Source organism: Palaemon carinicauda, chromosome 24 (genome assembly GCF_036898095.1).
Source record: "Palaemon carinicauda isolate YSFRI2023 chromosome 24, ASM3689809v2, whole genome shotgun sequence".
In the NCBI taxonomy this organism is placed as follows: domain Eukaryota; kingdom Metazoa; phylum Arthropoda; class Malacostraca; order Decapoda; family Palaemonidae; genus Palaemon; species Palaemon carinicauda.
Genome location: NC_090748.1, coordinates 6,792,657 through 6,818,765, shown reverse-complemented (window position 1 = coordinate 6,818,765; position 26,109 = coordinate 6,792,657). Strand labels below are relative to the sequence as shown.

Sequence of the window (26,109 nt, the reverse complement as noted above, 5' to 3'; positions counted from 1 at the left end):
GATGTGCTTTGAAATAAGGCATCAGATAGGTTGGCAAAGCAAGCAGCAGTTAAATTACCTCCAAGCAGATATCCTCTTAAAGGATAAAAGGTTAAAGGTGTCTGATTTGAGTTCTAATAAACCTGAAGAGATGCTCACCAGAACGTCAGCCGGGCGAGCCCAACCCCCACTGTGGTGCTCAACCACAGCAGTAACAGTAAGCAACTTAAACTCATGGTCCGAGGCAGGAATCAGTCAGCCGCCATGTGATTATAAGAAAAACCTGTTAACCATTTACTTACGATGAACGGTTTTTACCCCAGTATCAAAAGTCAATTTGGACTTGGCCAGCCCTAATGAAATAAAGAAGGTAACAAAAAATGTATATGACCTTGGGTTAGTGGCGGTACACCTATGAAATGGCAAACACTGCAAATTATGAATAGGACATGTTTGGCCATCTCATGAATATTTAATATATGGTAATCACAAGCCATTTGTGAGGATTCCGTGGTCCCCTAGAGAGACATTTGCTGGTTGCATGTTCCACTATTGGGGATTTTACATGTCAATTCCTCTGTAAGGCTCATTTCAAGGATGACAGGTACATCCTTGATGGGATTTTGGAAAGAATGTAGTTTGTGACTCTAGTGTTATTTTTAAATTCATTTTTGAAGCTGGTCTTCTACAGAATATTTGAATTTTTATATTATTGTAATGGAGACAAGTAAAACTGTAGTCGTGATGTTCTTTTTATTATATCTTGACGAATGCTCTTCACTTCAATTACCTTTGATGTCACGATCCCAGAAACCTTCAAATCAACTCCCCAATCCTTGACTGTTAAACATTTGTTGAATGAGTGCTCCAATCTTAGAAATCTGAGACTGTTTTCTATCTGAGGATCAAGGTGGGATGACTGGTACATCTTCACCAAGGTTTTTGGAAAGAATATGAATTGCAGTTAGCGGTGGTTTTAAAATGTATTGCTAAAGTTGGCCTTCCATAAGAAATTCAAGTTTTAATATATTTCAAGTTAGATAATGTAGTATATATTATCTGTTATTTTATTAAAAAAGTGTTAATTCTTGCCTTTTGTTGAACATTCTATCATTTCCTGTTCTTTTTATGTGAGATAAAAGATTCAATTATTTAGTTTTGAATGTTTTAACTTTTCAATTTATCTAGACCTTGTTACTTACATTAACCCGATACTTTTAAGTTATAGGATGAAAACTTGTAATGTAGGACAATTTCCTTTTTCGTAGTTTGAACTGTCTTTCATTATTATTATTGATTGCTAAGCTACAACCCTAGTTGGAAAAGCAGGATGCTATAAGCCCAAGGGCCCCAACAGGGAAAATAGCTCAGTGAGAAAAAGAAACAAGGAAAAATAAAACATTTCAAGAACAGCAACAGCACCAAAATAAATATCTCCTATATAAACTATAAAAACTTTATCAAAACAAGAAGAGAAATTAGATAGAATAGTGTGACCAAGTGTACCCTTAAGCAAGAGAACTCTAACCCAAGACAGTGGAAGACCATGGTACAGAGGCTATGGCACTACCCAAGACTAGAGAACAATGGTTTGATTTTGGAGTATCCTTCTCCTAGAAGACCTGCTTACCAAAGCTAAAGAGTCTCTTCTACCTTTACCAAGAGGAAACTAGCCACTGAACAATTATAGTGCAGTAGTTAACCCCTTGGGTGAAGAAGAATTGTTTGGCAATCTCAGTGTTGTCAGGTGTATGAAGACAGAGGAGAATATGTGAAGAATAGGCCAGACTATTTGTTGTATGTGTAGACAAAGTGAAAGAACCGTAACCAGAGAGAAGGATCCAGTGTAGTACTGTCTGGTCAGTCAAAGAACCCCATAACTCTCTAGTGGTAGTATATCAATGGGCAGCTGGTGCTCTAGCCAACCTACTACATAGGTTCACAAATAATATATGATTTATATTGTATTTTAGCTTTATGTTGCAAGTCTCTAGTATAAGAAACTAATGTTTACTTACCTTGTTTCTGTTTCTTTTGCAGGGGTGTTGCTCTTGTAATTATTTTAATACGTGCTGGATTGGGTCTGGACCCTGTTGCCTTAAAAAAACTCAGTTTTACTGTTATACGACTTGCATTTGCGCCATGTATAGTGGAAACTTTGGCAACGGCAGTTGCTGCGTGGTTACTCTTGGGACTCCCGTGGAGTTGGGGTTTTATGCTAGGGTAAGTTATTTTAACTTTTTTATTATTCACCTTAAATAATTAAGGGCTCATATTTCTTTCATATTTTTATAACAATTCAGTTAATTATGTGTTGATAATTTAATTGTAATAGATTGATTTAGTATACATGGCAATAACTATAAAAGGGATTTTGACGAAGGAAAAATCTATTTCTGGGCGAGAGACCTGTGCCGCTCAGTGAAATGCTCCTTTAGCATCATTTCTAAGGTATATAACTGCTAAATAATACCAGAGAAAAAACTGCATAGGAATGCTAGGTGTGAACCCAGCTCGCTCACCTGAAAGGTGTCGGTATATTATAACAAGGGCGTGAAAATCACGTGCAGAGGTCTCGTACCAATTAGAAATCTCCTCGTCAGTATCCCCCAAATCAAGAGGAGCCGTTCCAAGTCCACCACAGACCGTCGCTACCAACAAGCCCACCCACGCCAATGACGTCAATCCTCATAGCACCCAAGTTTGGGTCCAACAGGGAGGGCGAGCAGAGGGTGGGTTCACTGGGCGGCACAGGTCTCTCGCCCAGAAATAGATTTTTCCTTCGTCAAAATCCCTTTTCTGGGCTCCGACCTGTGCCACCCAGTGAAATAGTACCAGAGAAATGGTCCCAAACTTGGAACCAAAATATTAAGTGAAAAAGAAAATTAAAGTCAAACATGCCAAAAACATGATTTAATACACGTTAACCCTTTTACCCCCAAAGGACGTACTGGTACGTTTCACAAAACTCATCCCTTTACCCCCATGGACGTACCGGTACGTCCTTGTGTAAAAATGCTATTTAAATTTTTTTTGCATATTTTTGATAATTTTTTGAGAAACTTCAGGCATTTTCCAAGAGAATGAGACCAACCTGACCTCTCTATGTCAAAAATTAAGGCTGTTAGAGCAATTTAAAAAAAATATACTGCAAAATGTGCTTGAAAAAAAATAACCCCATGGGGGTTAAGGGTTGGAAATTTCCAAATAGCCTGGGGGGTAAAAGGGTTAAATGTAAATGCAAAGTATTAGAGATAAATGAGAAAACTCCTTACGTAACAATATAAATGCAATATAAATATAAAACATGGGATGCAAACAATGTATAATCCTAGGTTATATAGGAGAAAAACATAAGCATCAAAATAAGGTCCCAACTAAGAGAATACCAGGACAATCAAAACAATTAGATTACTGTTAGGATAAAATATAACAATCTCGAATGAATAAAAGTGATCATGGGCAAAAATTATAAATTGTTGAGGACTATACATAAGGATGCAACTGAAGGGTGCGATCCAAAAGATAAACCAAACCACTGTAGGGACAATAAGTGAGGCAGGTAAGGGGAAGAGAAAAAAAAGGGGGGGGAGAAGGGCGAGACTTAGTGATTAAGATTCATGATGATCAGGAGGAACCACATTTCCTGCTGCCACTGTAGCAAATTTTAGGGCTTCCAAAGGTTTTAAATAGTGGCGTTTGAAAACTGTTGGGGACTTCCAGCCTGTATATTTCGTGAGGCCATCAAATTTCATGTGATGGAAATAATTAATAGAAGTAGCTACAGCTCGAATATCATGGACATGTGGGAATGATTCTGGGTTAGCCTGTTTAATGAAATACAGAATCTGTTGTCTGATCCCTTTAAGAGTGATGGTTCCTCCGTTCTCTCTAATAAATAAGGGCCCCGAGGACTTAGTGGAAGTTCTATTTAGGTAGGCTTTCAAAGTCGTAACTGGGCATAAGGATGGATCCCGTGGAAGGGGAACAATCTTCCAGGGGGACCATCTATTTTGGGGGTCCTCATTCTTTGCCAGGAATGTTTTGCCAGGGGAGAGTAGAACTTCTCCTGATGAGAGAAAATCAATATGGCCTGGATTTCTAGACAAGGCTGAAAGCTCCGAAATTCTGGCGCCAGAGGCTAAGCTCATTAGGAATAGGGTTTTCTGTAATAATGGGATATAGGCACATAATTCATTAGGAGTGTCAGAAGCTAATTTGAGAACATCATTCAGAAACCAGGAAACTGCGGTAGGACGAGTTGATGGTTTCAATCTGGCACAAGCTTTAGGAATGGAAGAGAGGTATGAATCCGTAAGGTCAATATTGAATCCAATCTGAAAAATCTTTTTCAAGGCCGATTTAATGGTAGTAATAGTGCTAGCTGCTAGGCCCGATTCAAATAGAGTCCTAAAAAAGGTTACTGTTAGGTTCATAGTCATTCTCTCAACCTTTGAGTCCTTTAAGAACTTGGCGAGTTTCTTGACAGCCGAGTCATATTGTCGAAGGGTGGACTCCCTCTTATCTGATTCCAAAAATAAAGTATTTTGAGGGTCAATATCTGCGCCTCTTTGGGCCGCGAATTTCATAAAGTTCATAAAATTAGGGCACTCCGAGCGTTTGAGGAAGCGAACACAGTGCAAGTTTGTACTGTCTGTGTTAGTATTGGATTGGGGATCCGCCGGGGGCGGAGACCCAGTTCCACCAGAAGGGGGAACCAATTGCTCTTGGGCCAGTTGGGGGCTACTAGAGCCACTTGTCCCTTGAAAGTTCTGAGCTTGTCCAATACTTTCATCAATAGGTTGATGGGAGGGAATAGATAAATCTTTTCCCAAATGTTCCAATCCAGTGACATTGCGTTTGTGGCGTAGGCTAGGGGGTCCAGGTTGGGGGCTACGTAGCACTCTAGTTTGTGGTTGGACTCTGTCGCAAACAGGTCCACCTGAAGGCCCGGGACCTGGGATAGAATCCACTTGAATGACTTGTGGTCCAGGGACCATTCCGACTCTAGCGGGGTCGTTCTGGACAGAGCGTCCGCCACTACATTGCTTACTCCCGCCAGATAGACTGCTGACAGATGCCACTTGTTGGATGTTGCCAAGGAGAAAATGGCTAACATTACATGATTTATGTGTCCCGATTTTGAGCCTCCTCTGTTTAAGCAGCGAACTACGACTTCGCTGTCTAGAACCAATCTGATGTGTTGGTTTCTGGCTGGGGCCAAGCATTTCAGAGTGAGGAACACTGCCATGGCTTCTAAAACGTTTATGTGAAGCTAGCGGAACATTGGTGACCAAAGACCTTGGGTCTTCTTGAACTGGGAGTATCCCCCCCAGCCTGTCAGGGAGGCATCCGTGTGAATGACCAGCTTTGGAGGTGGATATTGCAAGGGGACGGATTTTGTCAGGTTCTTTACCAATGTCCATGGTTGGAGCCTTTTCTTTAGGATTGGAGGGAGACGAGCTCTTTTGTCTCGATACTTCTTGTTCGCCCTGGAACGCCAAATCCGATTTATGTCTTTCAACCTGGCCTTCAGTAATATGTCTGTCACTGAGGCAAACTGGAGGGCACCCAGAATTCTCTCTTGGTTTCTTCTGGAGGTCAATTTGTCCTTGAGGAAACGCTTTGTGTTTTTTGCTATTTCTCTTCTTTTGGCCGATGGAAGGCATAGGGTGTGGGAGTTTAGGTCCCATTGTAACCCTAGCCATTGGAAAGTCGACTTCGGGACTAGGCGAGATTTCACGAAGTTGATCCGGAACCCCAAGTGTTGAAGGAATTATATGACCTTGTTTGTTGCCGTCAGGCAATTCTCGACGTTGTTCGACCAAACGAGCCAGTCTTCTAGGTACGCTACTACCTGAATTCCTTGGGTTCTTAATTCTTGTATTACCGTCTCTCCCAGTTTGGTGAATATTCTGGGTGCTATATTTAGTCCGAATGGCATTACTTTGAAGGTGTATGCTTGTTTGCCTAGCTTGAAGCCTAGGTACGGACGAAAATGCCTTGCTATCGGAACATGATAGTAGGTATCAGTAAGATCGATAGAGGTGGTGACGGCCCCACGGGGAAGTAAGGTCCGCACCTGAGAGACGGTTAGCATGTGAAACTTGTCGCATTGAATGTAAGAGTTTAGATGGGATAGGTCCAGGATTACTCTTCTTTTGTCCGAGTCTTTCTTTGGCACGCTGAATAAGCGACCTTGAAATTTCAAGTGACGTGCCTTTGAGATTGCGTTCTTTTGAAGCAGATCGTCCGTGAATGAGGCTAACTCTTTTGTTGGGTGTTGGTAAAAACTGGTTGGTGGAGGGGGCCCTTCTATCCAACTCCACCCCAGACCTTTGGAAATTATACTGAGTGCCCAACTGCTGAAAGTCCAGTTCTTCCGGAAGATGTAGAGTCTTCCCCCTACCTGTGATGTCTCAATAATTCGTGGAGGGTTTACCTCCTCGTCCTCCGCGGAGACCTCGGCCTCGAGAGGTGATCCTTCCACCTCTGGCACGAAAGGTGCCCCTTGCGCCAGAGCCTCTGGTACGCTGGTATCCATGAGAGGCCCCTGAGTCTCAAAGGTGGGGTTGTAGACCGGGGAAGCATAGGTAGCGGAGGCTAGCTGAGCCTGAGGGACCAACACGTATTGTTGTTGGTGATGGCCCTTTGAGGTGGAAGGGAGGTTTCCCTGAGCTAAAGGGACCGATTGAACCATCTGCTGGGGCTGTCGGGCTTGCTAAGAGGGGAAAGGCCTCAGTCTCTTCCTGCCGCGAGATTGGGGAGCGACAGGTTCAAACTTGCGTTTAGGGACTAGACCCCAACGAACCTTGAGGCTCTGATTAACTCTGGCCGCTTCGCTGAGGACACTATTCACCAGATCTTCTTGGAATAGGTCTGTACCCCAGATTGGGGCCTTAATGAGCCTGTTAGGCTCATGCCTGATAATGGCTTCCGCCAATACATGTTAGCGGCAGCGACGCCTAGCTGCCAGGAAGTCGTAAGCATCCGACAACAAGGTGTGGAGCAACGACTTTGTTAGCACTTTGAAGAGGGGTTCCTCTTTATATATGAAGGATGTCAATTCCGCCATAGTTGCCGAGTTAATCGAGCGACTCAGGCGCATACGAACCTCATACTCGAGGTGAATCAGGGACTCCGGGAGCTTAGGGAGTCTCTCACTAAATTGAGTGGAGGCGCAATCAGGGCTCAGCTTACCCATAGTGAATGTCGCCGGGGCACCAGTCCAGCACTCATGGTCCCCCGGGAAAACAAGGGAAGTCAAGTCTGTTTCCCGCAACTGCGGTAATGGCTTGTCTTCGTTCACGGCCTGCATGGCAAGGTCCATGATTTTAGTGACACACGGCGTAGGGTTGTGCTCGTCTGCCACAAACATGGTGTAAGAACTCTTGAATAGAGTGAGCATCGTGTTGACGCACTCCAGCTCATTTAGGGTCCGAACCCAAGCGGATTGGGCCTGTTCTTTCGGGTAAATTACGGTCTCCCTAGGAACATTGTCCAGGCGGACCAGAGCCTCCTCAGTGAGGCGGGCGAAGCCAGGGAAAGGAAACTGCAAACCTGGCGGGTAGAACTTAAAATCTTCCACCGGCCGGGTTCCAAAACCCTCGATGGTCAACATCCCATTCTTAAAGGGTGCATGAATTGCCAACTTCCACGGGTTGTTTTTGACAAACTCCGGGAGTTTCAAGGCATCCGGAATAGCGTACTGCTGCTGTTGGGGCAGACTGGAGCGCATGAGACCCTCGACGAGAGACTCTTGGTTTTGAACTTTCGAGACGAGGGTATTAACTAAGGTACCAAGGCGTTCCAAGGTGTTGGGAAAGGCCGACACGTCGAAAGAAGGCGCCGGGGCGCTTACCGCCGGCTGCGTAGGTTGCAAGCCGGGTGTCACTCTCGACTCCGGGGCGGGAGGAGCATGTGTGACTGGGTCCACAGGGACCTTGGAAGACGAAACTCGTGAGGACGAAGTCCTAGGGGTTCTGGGTGGTTTCGTCGCATTGGAAGACCTGCGGGTCTTAGTTAGGGGTTTGCGTGACGACTTAACCTTCGGCAACACAGGAGGGTTGCTGACATCAGTGGGGTGTCGTCCAGAGAACCCCGGAAAAGAAGAAGTAGAAGATGTAGAAAAGGCCGGACTAAGGACAGGAATCTTAGACCGGGACACACTTACCTCACTTACAGTCCTACCTGGGTCTGGCTCATCCAAGGCCATGGGTTCGACGTCCAAGTTCATAGCAGCCACGTCACTGGTGATGGATTCTCCAGGAACACCGGGGTCTTCGGAGAGGAGTTGCTCAGTGATCCCGGCGATGATAGGTTCCGCCACCTCCTTAGGAACAGCTGCTGAATGTTTGGCGTTTGGATAAAGGAGGTTGCACATCTCCTCAGAGAGAACGTAGGGGTGCCGGGCCTTGTCATTGCGGGCGAACCCGCCAACCCATACCTTGAGAGTCGCCAAGGCTGTAGACTTGGAAGACTGTGAACTCTGAAAGAGAAGGTACCGTTACTAAGGAAGGAGAGGTAGAGAACACCGAGAAGGTGAATAAACCGAACGCATGCGTCGTCGGAGTCTCCTATGACTAATTTTAGATTAGAATATAACCGGATAGCAGGTAAATCCCGAAATTAGTCTAAGTAAACTATAACGTAAAATAACGGTAGGAACACTTACTGAGTCTGAAGTGAGGACGGAGACAAGGTCGTAGCAGACCACACAGTTGTCGGGATGCCAGACAGTTAAATCGCCGACGTGGACCGAACAGTGGGCGTGTGACCTACACACATCATGTCCGCATGCTTGCTGTAGAACGACCGCACAGGCTGTTATCATACAGCGAACAACCTGTAATATAAAGGATACATAAGTATCACAGGTAATTCAGTATCCTACGGGGATCCCGGGTGTGCCGGGACTAAAGTAAACGATAAGAAACGTTAGCATTAGGATACAACAGTAGGGTCCCGAATTATGCGAGAATTTGGTCGATGAAAGGCCTCGTGTAATTGGAAATTCGTATATTTCGAAACACATCATGGCGGCAAACAGCAACCTACCCGTCATTTTTTTTTCACTCCATTTCTAGCTTTCTAGCTATATATATACTGTATATACACTGTGTGTGTGTATGTATGTGTGTGTATGTATATATATATATATATATATATATATATATATATATATATATATATATATATATACTGTAGCTTTTATCTGAACAATACTGTAAGAAATCCCTCTTATAGATTTTTTTATGAAATACTGTACACAATTTCTTTTATGGATAAATAAAACAATAAAAAGTTGTTAAAGTTTTGATTATTTTCTATGACTGTAGTATTTACTACTGTACTATGCATAGCCTACTGTTTTCAGTATTTTCCGAATGATGTAGAATTATTTCCTATAGATACAAAAAACAAAAAAGGGTTTTCAAGGTTTGATACAGTATCTAGCAATAGTTAAAAATTACAGTATACTGTAGTACTGTATATCCATGATGACACTCCCACACGTAAACACGGCCACTAGGCGCATGTGTGCACTAGGCTGCTGTACGATAATCTACCGTAATTTTCTGCCAGAAAACATCTAAGCGTCCCCCCTGGACCAGGTTGCCGCTAACGTACCGTCACGCTTTGTTTGCCCTGAGCGGTCATTTCACTAATGATAATTTTTCAAAGTTAATATCATTTCTTTATGCTTATAATTCGTAATTATAGTTAAAAGTAGGGATATTAATTAAATGGTTGAGTAAAAAAGAACAATTAATACTACTATTATTTCATTTCAAATGGATACATGATACTGAATATTCTAATGGGTTCTTTTTATCTTCAATCGTAAATCTTACGCCTGGATAAGCAACAAAAGGAAAGGGATAAGTCTCTCTCTCTCTCTCTCTCTCTCTCTCTCTCTCTCTCTCTCTCTCTCTCTCTCTCTCTCTCTCTCTCTCTCTCTCATATCGTTTCCTGTATAGTTTTCAAATATGTTCGTCATACATTTGTACATTATTTATCCACTTTATTCTCTCTCTCTCTCTCTCTCTCTCTCTCTCTCTCTCTCTCTCTCTCCTCTCTCTCTCTCTCTCTCTCTCTCTCTCTCTCTCTCTCTCTCTCTCTCGGCGTTTCCTTTCCCTTTATAGTTTTGTGAAATTTCGTTGTCCAGTCATTCGGTAATGAGAAGTCATTTTCGCTTTCGGCATCGAAAGAAAACTTTGTTTCTTCAATATACTCATCACTGGAGGATTCAGAACTAGTGCTCTCATTATCAAACAGGTTATCATTATCAAATTCCTCAACAAGAATATCATTTATTTCATTTAAAGAAATAACCTTCCTCTTTAGACCGTTCATTACAAAAGGAACTACAAAGAACCACTTATGCATGAACGCCCGAGCGCACTGATAGGAAACCAGTTTTCCAACATCAAGCTACCTTCAGAAAAATAGTTGCCAGACATCATATAAGTTTCTATTCACAGTCCCCATATGCTGAGAGTGTTGCCAAGTGGTGATCCTATACTTACTATACGAGTAAACGTAATATCACGAGACTGACGGCTTGTAAAAGGCAATTAAAGTCATGAACGGAATATACAGTTGAAGGCGGTACCGATTAGATCGTGGTGAACGGTTTATCACGTGGGTGACGCTTAACAGGTTAAAAAAACATTTTATATAGTTCGGTATTTTCTCTATCCATCCTCTCCCAGAAAACCTTCAAATGTGAATTATCGGAATGTGTGCAGATCTTGACAGTGCGATAACTAGTTAGCGACTGAGAATAAAAAAAATAAAAAGCCCGATTGACGATGCTGATGAAGAGGATATCGAATACCGATTTTTCCCTAATTGATTTTTTCTACGATCTGTCTAATCCAATGTACAGTACATTCTTATGTAAAGGGCGAACCCCAACATTTCTTGATGCTGCTACACTTTAATTATAGATATTTTACCACCTATTTATAATCTTTATTTATAATAACATCTTTAGTAAAAGCTCTTCAATATCACTTTCAGGAGTAAATGCGTTTATGATCGACGATGAAACGTAAAAAAAAACGTTTTCCTTTTAAGGAGGCTTTTTTTAGGAAAAAAAAAACACGAAACAAAATTGCTCATATTTCATTTATTTTGATTTTCTAAGGATAAATAAAACAACATTAATTATAACATTATTATTACATAGTACCTGGTAAGATATCTTTTGCCGCAAAAGTTAACCTATAGACAGGTGTTAAAATTGGTTAGTGAGTTCGTTATGATCGGCGATGGAACGTACTACACAAAGTAATGGGTTTGGTTGTAGTGACATGTTTGGCAGTAGCATGATATAAAATAGTCTTTATTTGATTTAATTTTTGGTTTCAAAAGTACTATATATATAAAAGAATTTCAATCAATTTAGATGAAACGGAGCACAACGCACTACTACTGGATGATAGCGGTAGTCTTGCACACGAAAGCAACAAAGGTGTTCCCATGACGATGCTGTTCTGTTGATTTTTTTTTGGAAACTTTTCAATATTTCAAATGGCACTGTTGATTTTGATGGTTTTTAATTTAAAGTTTTATGAATAAGGATTTTTCACCATAATCACAACGTAAGTATAAAAATTAATTAGTACAAATATGGAATATTATACATATAGGTGTTGGACAGTTAGGCTAGCCTAGCGACAAGTTCACACAACAGATGGGCAAACCTTAACATTTTTCATCCATAACTAGTCTTAAAATGTTTGAACAGAAATCTTTCTCTCACATTCTCCACCCCCCCCCCCCCTTCTCAGACATCGGGGAACCATCACCCCCCCCCCCAATACAATTAAGAAAACAATAGATTTCCTACGCTTCGCGGTGCTTGACTCGCGGATTTAGAATGCTCCTCGCAGATACAGGAAATTCAATTTTTAAAAACTATCGATCGCGTAATTGAGGAATCGCGTAATTAGAACACGTGTAATTCGGGACCCTACTGTATATGAGGTTCTCCCGGCAGGGCCGGGAGAAAAGGCATACAAATTAAGTTAACTACAATAATTAGGATTAACCGTATAGTTAATGATTAACTTAATAATAACAATAAGGGAATTCCGTGTATGGTGAGATCATTCCGGGTAAGGGTAAGGGAGATAATATCACTTAGGCATCAGAGAGTGAACACGTAGAGATATAAGGTTAACATAACATGTTTCCGTTGGCTCCGGAGAGACAACTGAGTGAGGGAGACAGGCACTGAACCTACCGGGGTAGGAGGGGGAGGACTCCCTACTAAAAGGAACCTTAAACACTCAATAAAACCATGTAACATCCCGCCTGGGGAATGAACAGAGAGCTCACAACCAAAGGGACAACCAAAACTCCCGATCTCCTGATGGCCAATCGAAGAGGGCGGGAATCCGGCTGTGGCGGAAGGAAGTGAATAACTCGCAAGTGTAACAGATCTAGGCTTTGATAAGGCAAGGAGTCAAGCGGTATCCCAGGGAGGGAGGGGGGGGAGGTCGGAGCGTACGGACGAGAGGGATCGGCTGAGAACCCGAACAGCTGACTCCAGGTCTCTAAGAGACGGCAGGTATCCCCAGGGGGGATGGGGTGTATGCGGTGGCATACTCAGGCTCAGGTAGTGGGAGGAACCCCAGAGGGGAAGAGGAGTACGGGGAGGCATACTCGAGATCAGGGAGTGGGAGGAGTCAAAGAGCCGCAGAAGGATACGAGGCGATCGCGAGAGGCCGAGCGAGGACAGGAGTACCAACCTGTCCGGCCAGGATCGCAAGACACTAACATAACGAATGATCACAACACGGAATAAAAATAACTAGGTTAAGGCATGCAAGATAAGCTGATACAATAAATATGAGAGAGAGGGACGCAAGAAAGGCAGGGAAAAACAAAACAATGCAAGGGCGCGCCCGCCAGTACGGGGAGGACCAGGGCTGGACAGGGGTGCCAACATAACACCGAACGGAAACAAACCGAATGGTAAACTAAACTTTAAACACTGCCGATCGAGAGTCCCCCTCAGATAAAATGACTAAACTCTTAAATAACAGCGATTCCATGGAATCGTGGGAAGAGAACTAATCTTAAAATATCAGCTCAAGGCGTCTTCACGGTACTGACCGAGAGGGGTGCCGCCATAACCTAACACAGCATGGGATAACCATGGTGATAACAATAATAGTAAAATAACTGCTCAAGCATCGGTAAAGCGCAAGGTTCAAAACGAATAACAAATAGTATGGAGGACCAAATGTAAATCGTTAAGAACGGGCTTAGAGGTAGCAAGAACTAAAATGGCCGCCGCGTCGCGGGGTCGACAACAATAGCGAAACAAATAATCATGAATAACACTAAAAGTAAGGTTAATGCTACCTCCGAAAGCTCAGAAAACATAAGTCTGGTACTTAACTTCGATGAGGAAGCTTGAGAGTCCGACATCATGAGCAGAAAGGGTGTAAAAATCCAAAAAGCACAAGCGAAAAAATCACAGCAACAAAGCGAGAGCGATGCTAAATGAGGAGTGACGTCATTGGCGTGGGTGGGCTTGTTGGTAGCGGCGGTCTGTGGTGGACTTGGGACGGCTCCTCATGATTTTGGGGATATTGACGAGGAGATTTCTAATTGGTACGAGACCTCTGCATGTGATTTTCACGCCCTTGTTATAATATACCGACACCTTTCAGGTGAGCGAGCTGGGTTCACACCTAGCATTCCTATGCAATTTTTTCTCTGGTATTATTTAGCAGTTATATACAGTACCTTAGAAATGATGCTAAAGGAGCATTTCACTGGGCGGCACAGGTCGGAGCCCAGAAATGTATGCATTAATGGATTATATATTTTGAGAAAAATCTTTGCACATCATTTTTATTTATAAGTTTTGAAATTATCATAGTTTTCATTTATAGGGGGATTTTATGCACTTACCGATGCCTTAATCTAGATAGTGTAGGATAGAGGTAGTTTTGGTGGCAGAGATTTGACATATGTTTATTTTTCATTATACTATCTTTATATTGAGGATGTTTGGGAGTATTGTTGATTAAGAGCAACACCTTGAATGGCAATCTTTCTTTCTCCACATGTGCTTTCACTTCAAAAGTCGAGGGTTTATTGAACCACTGCTTAAGAAATATACCAGTGATCCGTGCCTTTACGTTTTATAGCCAGTTACTAGAAAATATGAAGTGTTCACTTTTCTTGTATTTCAAGGCTCTCAGGTTCTTGAAGCATTAAACCACAATTGGCTTAATTATGTGGCTCACTGTGTCCCCACAAGGAACTACAGTCTAGTGATTCTTCCTTGTCTGTCCTGGGTACCTGTTATGCACTGTTGTGGTTGCAGATGCTGTTAAGAAGTGGCAGACTTTAAAGGCTTTAAAGGCCACTCATGAATGGCAGAGGCAAGGGACAGTGACATTGCCTTATCAATCAAGCAGGACAATGCCCTGGAGACTGGCCATATTACATATGACCTGTGCCCAAGGCCACTCTCCACCCAAGCTAGGACCAAGGAGGGCCAGGCAATGGCTGCTGATGATTCAGCAGATAGACCTATAGGCTCCCCCAAACCCCCTACTTCTCTTATAATTATATCAGTTTAGCTAGATATGCTCCTGTTGCCTTTTCATCCACTAAAGCTGATTCTCGTGTAATTTTTATTCGTTTTACATGATATCTCCTAAATTTATCTACGCATCTATACTAGGTGCAAGTGATGTCTTTCTTTGCCCAGACCTAAACTGATACTGGTGGTAAAATCTATATGCAGGCATGAGGCCTAATGTCATAGTAAGTGCCAGTACCCCGTGCCACATAGTTGGGTCAGAAGATTGGCTCATGATCTTACTAATGAAACCTTTGCATCCCACTGTCATTCTCCCTAGTCTTGTATTACGGGGCTGAGGTCAGGGGTCTCAAGGGAGACCCTTTGGGTGGGTGTCCCCACTCCTCTCGTCAGCCCTTGGATCCTCACTGCTTCTTTGACTGCTGGTGTTGCCAAGTGGGAAAGCACATTTCTCCCTTGCATTCACCTGCCACTGCGACCTCTGCCCTATTTTCCTCTGATACTGGGTGGGGCATTGGACGGAATACCCTTAGTCACTCATCATTGTTAGTCGGGTAATTTGGAATATATGGCCGTAGGCTTGACAGGAATAGCAGCAGGAAGACTCCAGGATGGGGAACTCTACTTATTGATGCCCCACTTTCCTGCACTTCCCACACATATTGTTGACTATAATCTCTTCCCTGGGTTGGAGGTTGGCACCTACAACTTTTTCTTAAAGGTATTATTCTTAGGGCTGATACTTCTCTGTGTGTTTACCATACCTGGGCATATTCTCTTGTGACAGATTATCTTTAATATTTTGTATAACCTCAACCAATATTTGGTTTTTATCAAATAAATATCCTCATAGATGGGGGTTCAGTAGCCTTCTTATATACTTCCAGGTGATTGCTATTCTATCACCTTTGAATGGGTTGGCACATTGGTTGGTGAAGCCATCGCAATCCTTGTATGTACGAGTTGCAAAACTCAGAATAGACTTTCCAACCCAAATTTCCATTGTTAATTTGCCTTCATATCCCCATTTCTTGCATTAGATAATCTGTATTCATGTAGTAACTGTCATTTTTTTTCATTATAGCTTCTTTACCATTTCTGTGGCCTACCTGTCATCTCCATTGTAATGGCTTCTACCAATAACCACAAGATCTTTACTGTATTTTTTCTTTCTGACTATCCATGTGTGGTCAGATTGATCTCTCTCAAAAAGACCTTGAGCAACTGAAACCCTTCATTGGGCATTGGTTGTCAAGTGGCCTAACCGTCAACTGTAGTTTGAGTAGTTTACATAACATAAAATCTTGTATCATCATTGTCGTCAGTGCATCCGTGTTTCTACTCGTATGCATCTGTTCAACATTTGAACTCGTCAGTAATTCTGTGCCAGCTTGCTACTATTGTTAGCAGTCGGATAATACTCTGTCGACTGTATGTGCTAAATTATTGAATCTGGCTTCTAAGCCTTTCATTGTTCTACCCTGTTTACATCATCAAGTCCATTGTATGTAACCCACAGCCCCTTTATTTTCATCAGTTGAAATAGCAACTACTGCGGTAGCTCTAGCTGGTTTGAGCAATTTACTCTCTTATCTTTCTAGCTTAACCACACTCGTTTTGCTCACATCACTACTCAGACCCCATTTATATTAAACCATTTATGTCCCATGCTACAGTATCAGAAAATAATAACTGTAGGTGATTTTCTTCCTTTTATTATTATGAGTGTGTACATGAGTACAGAAAGGATACCCTCACATGGGTTTCTGTTACCAAGTCGCTAGTTTTTAACTCACTTCTCCACTATATAAGAGGGTGTCTCTGCTTATACAAATTTTCAAACTCTATTGCAATCGTGGAAATATTTACTAGGGGAAGATTTCATATTTTTAGGCTCCCTGTAGCTTATAAGCGGATTTGATGGAAGATATGGCAAGGGCATGAAGAGTCTCCTCTTGATATATAACTCTGAGATTTGCAATAAAAGATAGGCTTTGGATGAAGGTACAGGTTGTTTGCAAAGTTTTGACATCTGTTTATATCTTCCAGACACTTTCCCAAAAGAAGAGGGCTGTATCAGGTCATCAATTCCTCCAAGTGGGCGCTTGTCACCATTTATAGACTTGAAGATGGTGTATTATTGGATGCTAATCTGTCAGTCTTCAAAAAAAAAAAAAAAAAAATGGCACTGTGGTGAAGAAGGCTCTCCAAATTTTGAATCTAGTGCTTCAGCTTAGTAAATAACAAAAAAATAAGCACTTTTGGTGAAGAAAGCTCTCCAAATTTGGAGTCTAGTGCTTCAGCTTAGTTCTTGGGTATCTATCTTGAATTGGCTTAGTACTCAAGTGAGGTATTTAAAGCTGGTAATTACTGCCTCAGTACCTAAATGAAGCCAAAATCCTCAAGACTTACATGGTCTGGCAGGTGATTAAGTTTGGTTTACAACTGTAATCTAGAGTTTACTAGGTCACCATCTTCCTTAAGAGGAATCTAACCACATCAACAGCTATGATTTGCCTCGGATAAGTCAGGATGCAAGAACTTCAACACATCTTACCAACCAGTGACAGGAAATTAGGGGCCATAGAATATCATTAGAGAATTTAGTGCTCATATCTTTAGCCATGCCAGGCATCTCCAATTTCAGTTGGATAGCAAGTAATCTGCTTCCGTTTAATGAAATAACGGTACCAACTTAATAAACTCCAGTAGTTCACGGTTAGAGTTGAAAAAGCCAAAATCTTTGCATGGGAGCTAGCTATCTTTCTATTGTTGTACTGTCTTGTTATTTTTATGGATGCTTTCAGAAGTGTTAGAATGTCATATATTTTCACCACAGGTTGTATGCTAGGTAGAGATATCAGGATAATAGTTTTGAGAGGCAAAGGTCTATACATGAACATCCTAGAGTTGAAGGCAGCTCAACATACATTGCCTTTATCCACCAGTGAAGTCTTAAATAGAAGTAATAATAGGATTTCCATTTGTCCTTAAGAAGTTAGTGAAAAGTCATATTTTAATACTTCAGAAGATCAAGCTTACCTAGTGAGTATTACAAATCTTAGAATTATGCTTTTTCAAACAACATTTTGGCATAACTCTTATTTTTAAATGCTGCCCATGAAGAAATCTCATTAGCCTTTTTTATATATGCTTTCCCGTTCTGACCCATAGATACTTTAATGTCCTTAAAAGTAGCAACAGGGCAAGTTTTCCTGTACCTGAAAAAAGTTGGGGATGGAACAGGCATTGTAACATATTTATTGTTCTCGTAAATATTTTTTTAACCCTTTGAGCACTATTGGATGTAATTCAAGTCCACTATTTCTATTCCCTTTAGCACAATCTGACATAATTTACATCTAGCAATTACCAATTTTCTCTTTCTTTTATTAATTGTGCATATGTAAATTTAACACAATATGTAACATTATAATTTATGTCATTGGAAAAATATTTTGTCAGCTATAGGATGATAAATGTTAAGTCCTATTTTTTATAGATTCTGTGCTAAGATGAATGTCCAAGAAAACAACCTGGGGCTTGAATCTCTAATAATTTGTGAGGGGTTTGGGCTCTAAAGCTTAAAGATTTCAAACAGTATAGATTATATTACTAGTAAAATTCCAATCTCTTTCTTGATCACTGATTGGCCTTCCAAACTTTTGGGTCATATTCAATTTTGCTGTAGAAGTTCATTTGATCTCACCAGACCTTGGCTCTGTTTTGCTATACATGAGATAAGTAACTAATGTCTTCACACTCAAATAACTATTATGGGTAACACAAAGTATTGAGTTCACTTTGAAAGAAACGTAGTTTGAGGAAAGAATATACTCAAACTTAATATGTTACAGATATTTTCCACCTCTCCCATTGTTTCTCACAGAAGATAGAGATAAGAAACCGTTAGGTACTCTGCTACTAGAGGATCGTACGAACTCTAAAATAGCACTAGATGGTTTCCTCTTGGTATAGCTGATAATAGTAATGAAGAAATGGGTTTGGGTAGAATATATTTTTAGAGATCTGCATTGTTTTTTCAATAGATATTCATCATTGTTCTCTTTCAGGTTTATCTTGGCTGCAGTCTCACCCGCAGTCGTGGTTCCTTCTTTGTTAAAGCTGAGTGAAGAGGGGTACGGAGTAGAAAAAGGAATCCCCACTTTGGTTATTGCTGCTGCTAGTATCGATGATGTGTTAGCAATCTCAGGGTTCAGTGTTTTGCTAGGGTTAACCTTTGCTGAAGGTGAGTTGCCCTTAATCTTGTATGAAAACATATGTATCTCATTCGTAGTATAGTATCCATTATAAGAGGAACTGTCTGTTATCTGAGACATGTCATGAGTTTTTATTGCATTTAACAAGAAATATTTCTCCTAAAATTTTCTCTAGGATCAGTATTCATATTACACTTACGCGGGAGTTCCGCATATAATATCTATGAAGCAAGAACTTCTCGACCTTAAAATAAATAGACAAAAATTTTTTTCTTTACCCCAATATCCCGTCCTTGTTGGGATCATCTTGCTCAGTTTTGACTCCAACTGCTCAGTGGTCCTTGGAACCTATTCTAGCCGTCTTAATATATTGTATCTACGTTGGTCATGAGTAATGGTCAACTTGAGTCTCTCCTTTATTAAAGTTAATTATCTTTTGGTTTGTTTTATGTATAGTGAACACAGTAGGAGTCCACAATGTGAAAAACAATGTACAGTATATCTTTATTATTATTATTATTATTATTAATAATATTATTATTATTATTATTATTATTATTATTATTATTATTATTATTGTCATAGCTAAGCTACAGCCCTAGTTGAAAAAACAAGATGCTACAGACCAAATGGCTCCAACTGGGAAAATAACCCAGTGAGGAAGGGAAGTAAAGAAATAAATAAACTATATATACGAGAAGTAATAGTAAAAAATGTCAAATATCTTGAAATTCAGGATGACATTTTCTACACACCCTTTGTGGATGGCCTTCTGTTTCATTTGCAAGAGAAAGAATAGCAACATTTCAAAGAAAGTTACAACTAGAGATAGATCAAATGATCAGGTTATTATTATAATTAGTGGTTAAACTACAACCCCAGTTGGAAAATCAGGATACTTTAAGCCCAAGGGCTCCAACAGAAAAATAACCTTGTGAGGAAAGGAAATAAAGAAATTAATGAACTACAAGGGAAGTAATAAACAATTGATAAAAGAGCTTTAACAGCCTTTTAATAAATTTTTCATATATAAACTATAAAGAGAGACTTATGTCAGCCTATTTAACATAAAAACTGGCTGCAAGTTTAACCCTTTGAAGTTTCACCAATTCAACTGGCTGGTTAGGAAGATCATTCCACAATTTAGTTGTAACTGGAATAAATCTTCTAGAATACTGTGTAGTATTGAGCATTATGATGGAAAAGTCATGGCTATTTGAATTAACTGCATACTTAGTATTAAAAGCAGGATGGTACTGTCTGGGAAGATCTGAATGTAAAGGATGGTCAGAGTTATGAAAGATCTTGCAATATGCATAATGAACTAACTGACTGACGGTGCCTGAGAATAATATCTACATAAGGAATAAGAAATTTGATAGACGTCAAGTTCTTGCCCAACAAATTTAAGATGAGATTCAGCAGCTAAAGACCAAACAGGAGAACAATACAGTACTTGAAACAAAGCAAATGAAGGAATTAAAACACTTCTTCAGAATCGATTGATCATTGAAAATCTTTAAAAGACTTTCTCAGAAAGCCAGTTTTTGTGCAATTGAAGAAGGAACAGGTCAAATGTGTTTCTCAAAAGTAAATTACCAATCATGAATCACACTGAGAATTTTAAAGGAGTCATAAATATAAAGAAACATTATCAGTGATCTAAATGTTTTTCTCTCTTTATAATACACAGTGCTTTGTATTTTATAAAAGTAAAAAGCTTGATTATTAAGTTTTATTTGGTTCACAATTAGGAGCCCAGTTATAAACACCATATTTGGTGATGGTTAATTACCGTGGTACTTGGCCAAGAGGTGAGTTTCAGGTGCTACATAAGTTTATTAGTTTATGGCTTTACATTTCGTGGCTTTTCCTTCATCAACCCACTTCCCTCAGGGTGTAGGAGCCATCAGTGGAGTCTTATAAATATGAACAGAATTTTAATGATGAAAAGAGTTATTATTTTTGCACTCGCCTGATGTTCATAATCACCAGTAATCCCCATTGACTAGTGATGTCAAGAGGATAGGGATATACTTTTGACTTCAAGAATGAAAAGACAAAAGGTTCTTAATCCCAAACTAAGTTTATTGCCATTTACTGCCAGGTTTTCTCAGTATTGTATAAAATGCCTAAGCTTTCTGAAAGAAGACAATGGGGAATTTTTTATTTTAGAGTAAACATCGACATAAAACCAGGCTTTGAGAGGGAAAAAATATGAACTTCATGCGAGTATAAAAATGATGAGTTTTATTGTTTAAATACCATTCATTGTAAATCCTGTGTTATCACTTACTTTAGTCTGTCAACATAATTTCTCCCATGTCAGTGGATAGATATGAGCACTGTATTATATTTAACAAGCATGAAGATATGTAATCAAAGTAATCGTGAATAAATTTTATTGACTTCCTTGACAGGTTCACCTACATGGACGATATTGAAAGGACCAATTGAGATATTTGTTGGAATCATGTATGGTGTAATCTTTGGTGTTCTATGCTGGTACTTACCCTATAGAGAAAAGAAGAACAGACCCATGTACAAACTAATTATTCTTTTAGTGCTCGGCTGCTTGGCCCTCTTTGGCAGTCAAAAGGTTGGTAATTTTGTCTTTAATAGATTGGAATATATTTGTCATGCTAATTTAGGTATAATGCTAGAGTCCAGCATTAGCTATATAACTGCACTACTTAAAGCTCTGATTTCTGTCTCAAATACTATTATTTTTTGAATGCCCAAACCTGTTTTCAATCAGTTTTATTAGTTATGTGGTGATTTTCCACTAATTTAGTTATTTTATTTTCCGTTAATTTTTATCCTCTTTGTATCGTACTTTGATATATATTTCCATTTTCATTGATTGAGACTTTAAACCCTATTAGACATAGCAAAAGCCAATTTTGAGCAAATATCTGTTGGGTCGATACCGCCCAAACCATGTACGTATTCATTACTTGAATGGGTAATTGAATAACCTTATTCACAAACTTTGGCCTTGGGTGTGAATGGTGTACTTTAAGTGAATGAAAGTATCTTTATCTCATTTTCCCTCAATTTGAATTTTCATCTATAGATCATCACATGATTTGCTCTAGTTAAGGGAATCGAGGAGAAACCTCAACATGAGACGATCACAGTACCTATGTAGTTTATCGGTTATTAATTTTTTGTGAATTCTTCAATGAAAGGACTTTTATAATGGCATGAGGCAATTTTATTGTATTGATCCTTGGAATAAGAATCTGCTAGTAATATGACACTTAGCATTCAAAGATTAAGCTGTTTGTTATTAAAAGTAAAATCCATGTTACAGGCTGCATTAGAAAGTGCTGGAGCTATTGGAGTTTTAACAGTAGCATTTGTTGCTGGTCTTGGCTGGAGAAAACCAGAAACAGAGGTAAGACATGTTTCTACAAGTACTTTATATTTACTAAGTATTTCAACCCTATGGACTGGGTTTTGCTGTTTAGGCAACTTTGCTATTCAGTAGTTTTGCTGAGCTTTCAATGTGAAATCTTCAGAAGAATTGTTGTTCACACTGGGTAATTTGTAGCATTGATTATAGTGGTAGATTGCTGACAGAAAACAATGTAAGAGGGAATGTTTACTTTTAGTCAACTCATAACATTCACAGGGTTAATATTTTTTAAATTTATTATTTGTTGGAAAGCCCACTAATTCAATGAGTAATATTTTTTAGTATTTCCAGGTTTCGCAGCTAGAAAATGGCAAATAAGGATGAGCAATCACAATTATATAGATGTGAATGTATGTTAACTGAAAAGATATAAATATTTGTATTAAAACAAGGTAAAATTTAAAAGTAAAAACACTTTAGGATGAACATAAACTGAAATAATTCATACAGATTTATTTCAACGTGTGTAGTATGTAGTGGAACTATTTGCTGGAGGTCTTTGAAATTATTTAACATTGATAACTAAGAAACATTGCAAGTAGCAGATATGTGTTTGTTTGCTATGTTTTTACGTAACTATATTGAATTCTAAATTGAATTATATTTGCTTTACTATTTTATTATTTTAGTTAATATTCTTTACAAATAGATGTGCTTATTCTTGATAGCTCCATAGAAAGAGAGAAAATTCAACTGACAGAAAAAAATTAGAAAAAGAAACGTGCTCACTGTACTGTAGGTTCTAAAAAGGCACCTAAAATTGATAACAAAAATAAATACTGTACAGTTCAAAATGAAGGTAATAAGGAACAATTAAGATTGTGAAAATGACAATTCTTTGTAGACTTAAGAACTGTGTGTATATCAAACTCCATCTGTTAAAACTAGCAAATAATAACTTGTGAAAACTAAAATAACACTTCTGACCATATATAAATGAATTTTGATACAATACAGTAATTAGGTTCTTGGGCTACAATGGAAATCTGTAGTAAAGCCACAAGCTAGGACATGGAAAACCCCCTTTATCACCTGGAAACATAAATTTACCAAGAATAAACACATTGAGGATTGAATATAGAATAATAAAAGGTAATTTACAAAACAAGTACAGTAATGCTATTCCATCATGGGAGCTGTGTTTTATCCATGAAACCTAAGTTGCTACTGTTTTAACCTAAGGACTTACTGGTACTGTGTAATATTCTTAGAAAGACCTGTATGAATGTCCTTTTCTTTTGTACTGTATAAGTAACTTGTTTATTTTGACAAAAGGATTTGAGGATAAGAGGAGACGGTTCATCACCTGACAAATAAGAATTACTGGATATTTTGTAAGCTATGCCTTTAAGTTTAAGTTTTACTTGCCTCCCTAAATTGCCATAAAATATGAAAAACTTAATGAAACTAAAATGCATCATTTCAATACTTGTGTAAAATTCACATACAATTCTTTCTCAAAATGAAAAGCTCATCGGAAATTAAATTAGAAATAATTAGAAAAACTTTATAATGATTTATTTACAATACTTTGCCCCCACTGTAAAGATAAGGTAGGGATTAGAGCATGTGTAAACAATGCTTTTTCCAACTGCTGCTGCCGTCTTGAGTTCTCATTCTCTGTGGTGTAAATAATGTGTAGAAAAAACCAAACAGTTCCTCCTTGAAGCAAGGGAGGAACTTAAGTAAATAAGTTGAACAAGAAAGGGTGTCTTATATGGTCAAATTCTGTTCCTTTTCAGTTTAAGCATAAACTATATGACCAACAGGATGTTTAGCTCAGTATAGTTATTCCAAGTGAACTGATCTGTTACCTTTCCAAACCTCATTGTTTCTCAAAATAGGCACATCTACAGTCATGATTAAACCAGGGTTTGTCCTTCATTTGGTATTTTCACGTGAGAATGAATACGCCTATTAATTATGTTGATCAAATTTTAATTAAAGAGAACAAGCTCAACCCCTTTACTGTATAGAATTGTGACCAATTTAAATGGAAAAAGGTTACTCAAGATCAAAGTAGTGTACTGTACTTGAGATTTTATATATATTTTACAATAGTGACACATCAGAGACAGGCTAATCAGTCTCAATTATGAAAGAAACCAAGATGATCAGAGATCCCAACTGCAAGACCAACCTTGCTTGTTATAACACCAAGTAATTACTAGACTCGAGTTGCTTCACTTGTTATATTCATGCAGCTTAATTGAGAACCAAAGTCGACAGCTCTTAAGCCATGACACTCAGTTGCAGAAACAATTTAGCTATGTCGGACACTGAAATCGTCAAGCACAAAAGAGGCCTTTCTATCATAATCTTGTATCTTAGCCATAGTGGTGAGATGACTGTAAGAAATGGAATCATCCATGTCTAGATTCCAATAGATGGAACACAAATAAAAGTTACGCATGGCACAAAATTTTATGACCTGAATCTTATGACATATACATTCAAAGCAGGACTTATGAGAAGAAGGGTTCTCAGTCCTAATATACACTGCCATTCCCCTTGCACTAGACATGGTATCCTGTTAGTTGCTGTGGTACAGTTTCTAAGGAATCTGGCATATGAACCACTAGCACATATTGCTATGCAGAAAATATGAATCAAAGCCATTTATCTGGTGGCCATTGTTGGTGTTTTTCCGGGACCTAGTTTCCTCCATTTACCTTTCGTGACATGGCAGATGGGTGGCATTATAGTGGTCCCACAGAGTCAATAACTTGCTGTTAGAGAGGAAAATTTTAATACCTTTTATTTTCATTTTGAGGGTGAAGTTGACAGTTAGTAAGTAGTACAGAATTATTTGATAAGTTTAGAAATAAGTATTTTAGTTTAAAATTCCTGGTTTTGCTTGTCTGTAAGTACACTACATAAATCATGTTTCAGTAATTTATTCCCAATGTTTTATCACATTGTAGGATCCTGAGGTTGAAGACTACTACAAGAGTATCTGGGGATATGTTATGCCACTTATGTTCAGCCTAATAGGATCCGAAATAGATGTAAGTTTTGTTGTAATTCTTATAATTTAAAATTTTTACTTTTTCTCACAGGAAAATAGTGTTTTTGCATAAACAAATATATTAATTATATCTTTCAAGCTCTCTAGTTACCCGAGAATTTCGTTATTCTTGGAAGAAGAGCCATATCTTATTTCAACTGATTCCTGCATTTAGCCATCAGGAGAAACCATCTTTTCATGTATAATTACGGTACTGATCTTATCTCATAACCACTAGCAAGGACTTTATGCACATGTTTTACTTTGTTTTTCTTCCTCGTCAGTATTTATTATCGGAATTGAAGTCAATATGATCAGTCATTTAATCTAAATAAGATGAAATATAGAATAATATTGCTGGATAGACAGCATATGTATGCAGTTATAATTTTGTTCCTGTGTATTAAAAAAAGGAGTATGCTGATTGACCACCCATTCCTCAACATACTTTTGTGATCATACTGTTGTGTCCTTTCATCTTTAATGAATATGGGTATATTTGATGGAAAGTTTTTCATGGATGTGGCGATATGTGCAAAGGAGATACACTATGTGTTTTAAATGTGTTTCTTCATATTGCATAATCTTTTTGGGTAAGCTTAGGTGAAATTACTCAAGCAAGAATGAGAAAACCAATAAGTCTGTTGAAAATTCTACTTCCCCAGCCTTGGATCCAAAGTGAAAGTGTAGCACTTGGTCCTAATGTATAGGCTACCTACCTGTAATCTGTTTTAAGTATAGCACTTGATACAGTACTCGTTTCTGCCCTAAACCGCATTATATTTTGATTGATGATTTATCTAGGATAGAATTCCTCTTATAATTCAAGCCCTCACTGACCAAGATGAATTCATTAAGTACACCTGGAGCACTGGCTTGAGTTTGTTTATCTTTAATTTCTTCATTA

The 26,109-nt window shown here is 39.1% G+C and overlaps 1 protein-coding gene across 7 annotated transcripts in view; it reads left to right on the top strand.

Moving 5' to 3' along the window:
* The window catches only part of LOC137618059 (sodium/hydrogen exchanger 9B2-like), a 161,445-nt gene that overhangs the window by 116,246 nt on the left and 19,090 nt on the right, over positions 1 to 26,109 (top strand). For all 7 annotated transcript variants that reach the window (XM_068348024.1, XM_068348023.1, XM_068348022.1 and 4 more), the window contains 5 exons: positions 2,020 to 2,202; positions 18,628 to 18,803; positions 21,195 to 21,373; positions 22,091 to 22,174; positions 25,120 to 25,203. In XM_068348024.1, coding sequence (XP_068204125.1) covers positions 2,020 to 2,202; positions 18,628 to 18,803; positions 21,195 to 21,373; positions 22,091 to 22,174; positions 25,120 to 25,203 — 706 coding nt within the window. The remainder of the gene's footprint in view (positions 1 to 2,019; positions 2,203 to 18,627; positions 18,804 to 21,194; positions 21,374 to 22,090; positions 22,175 to 25,119; positions 25,204 to 26,109) is intronic.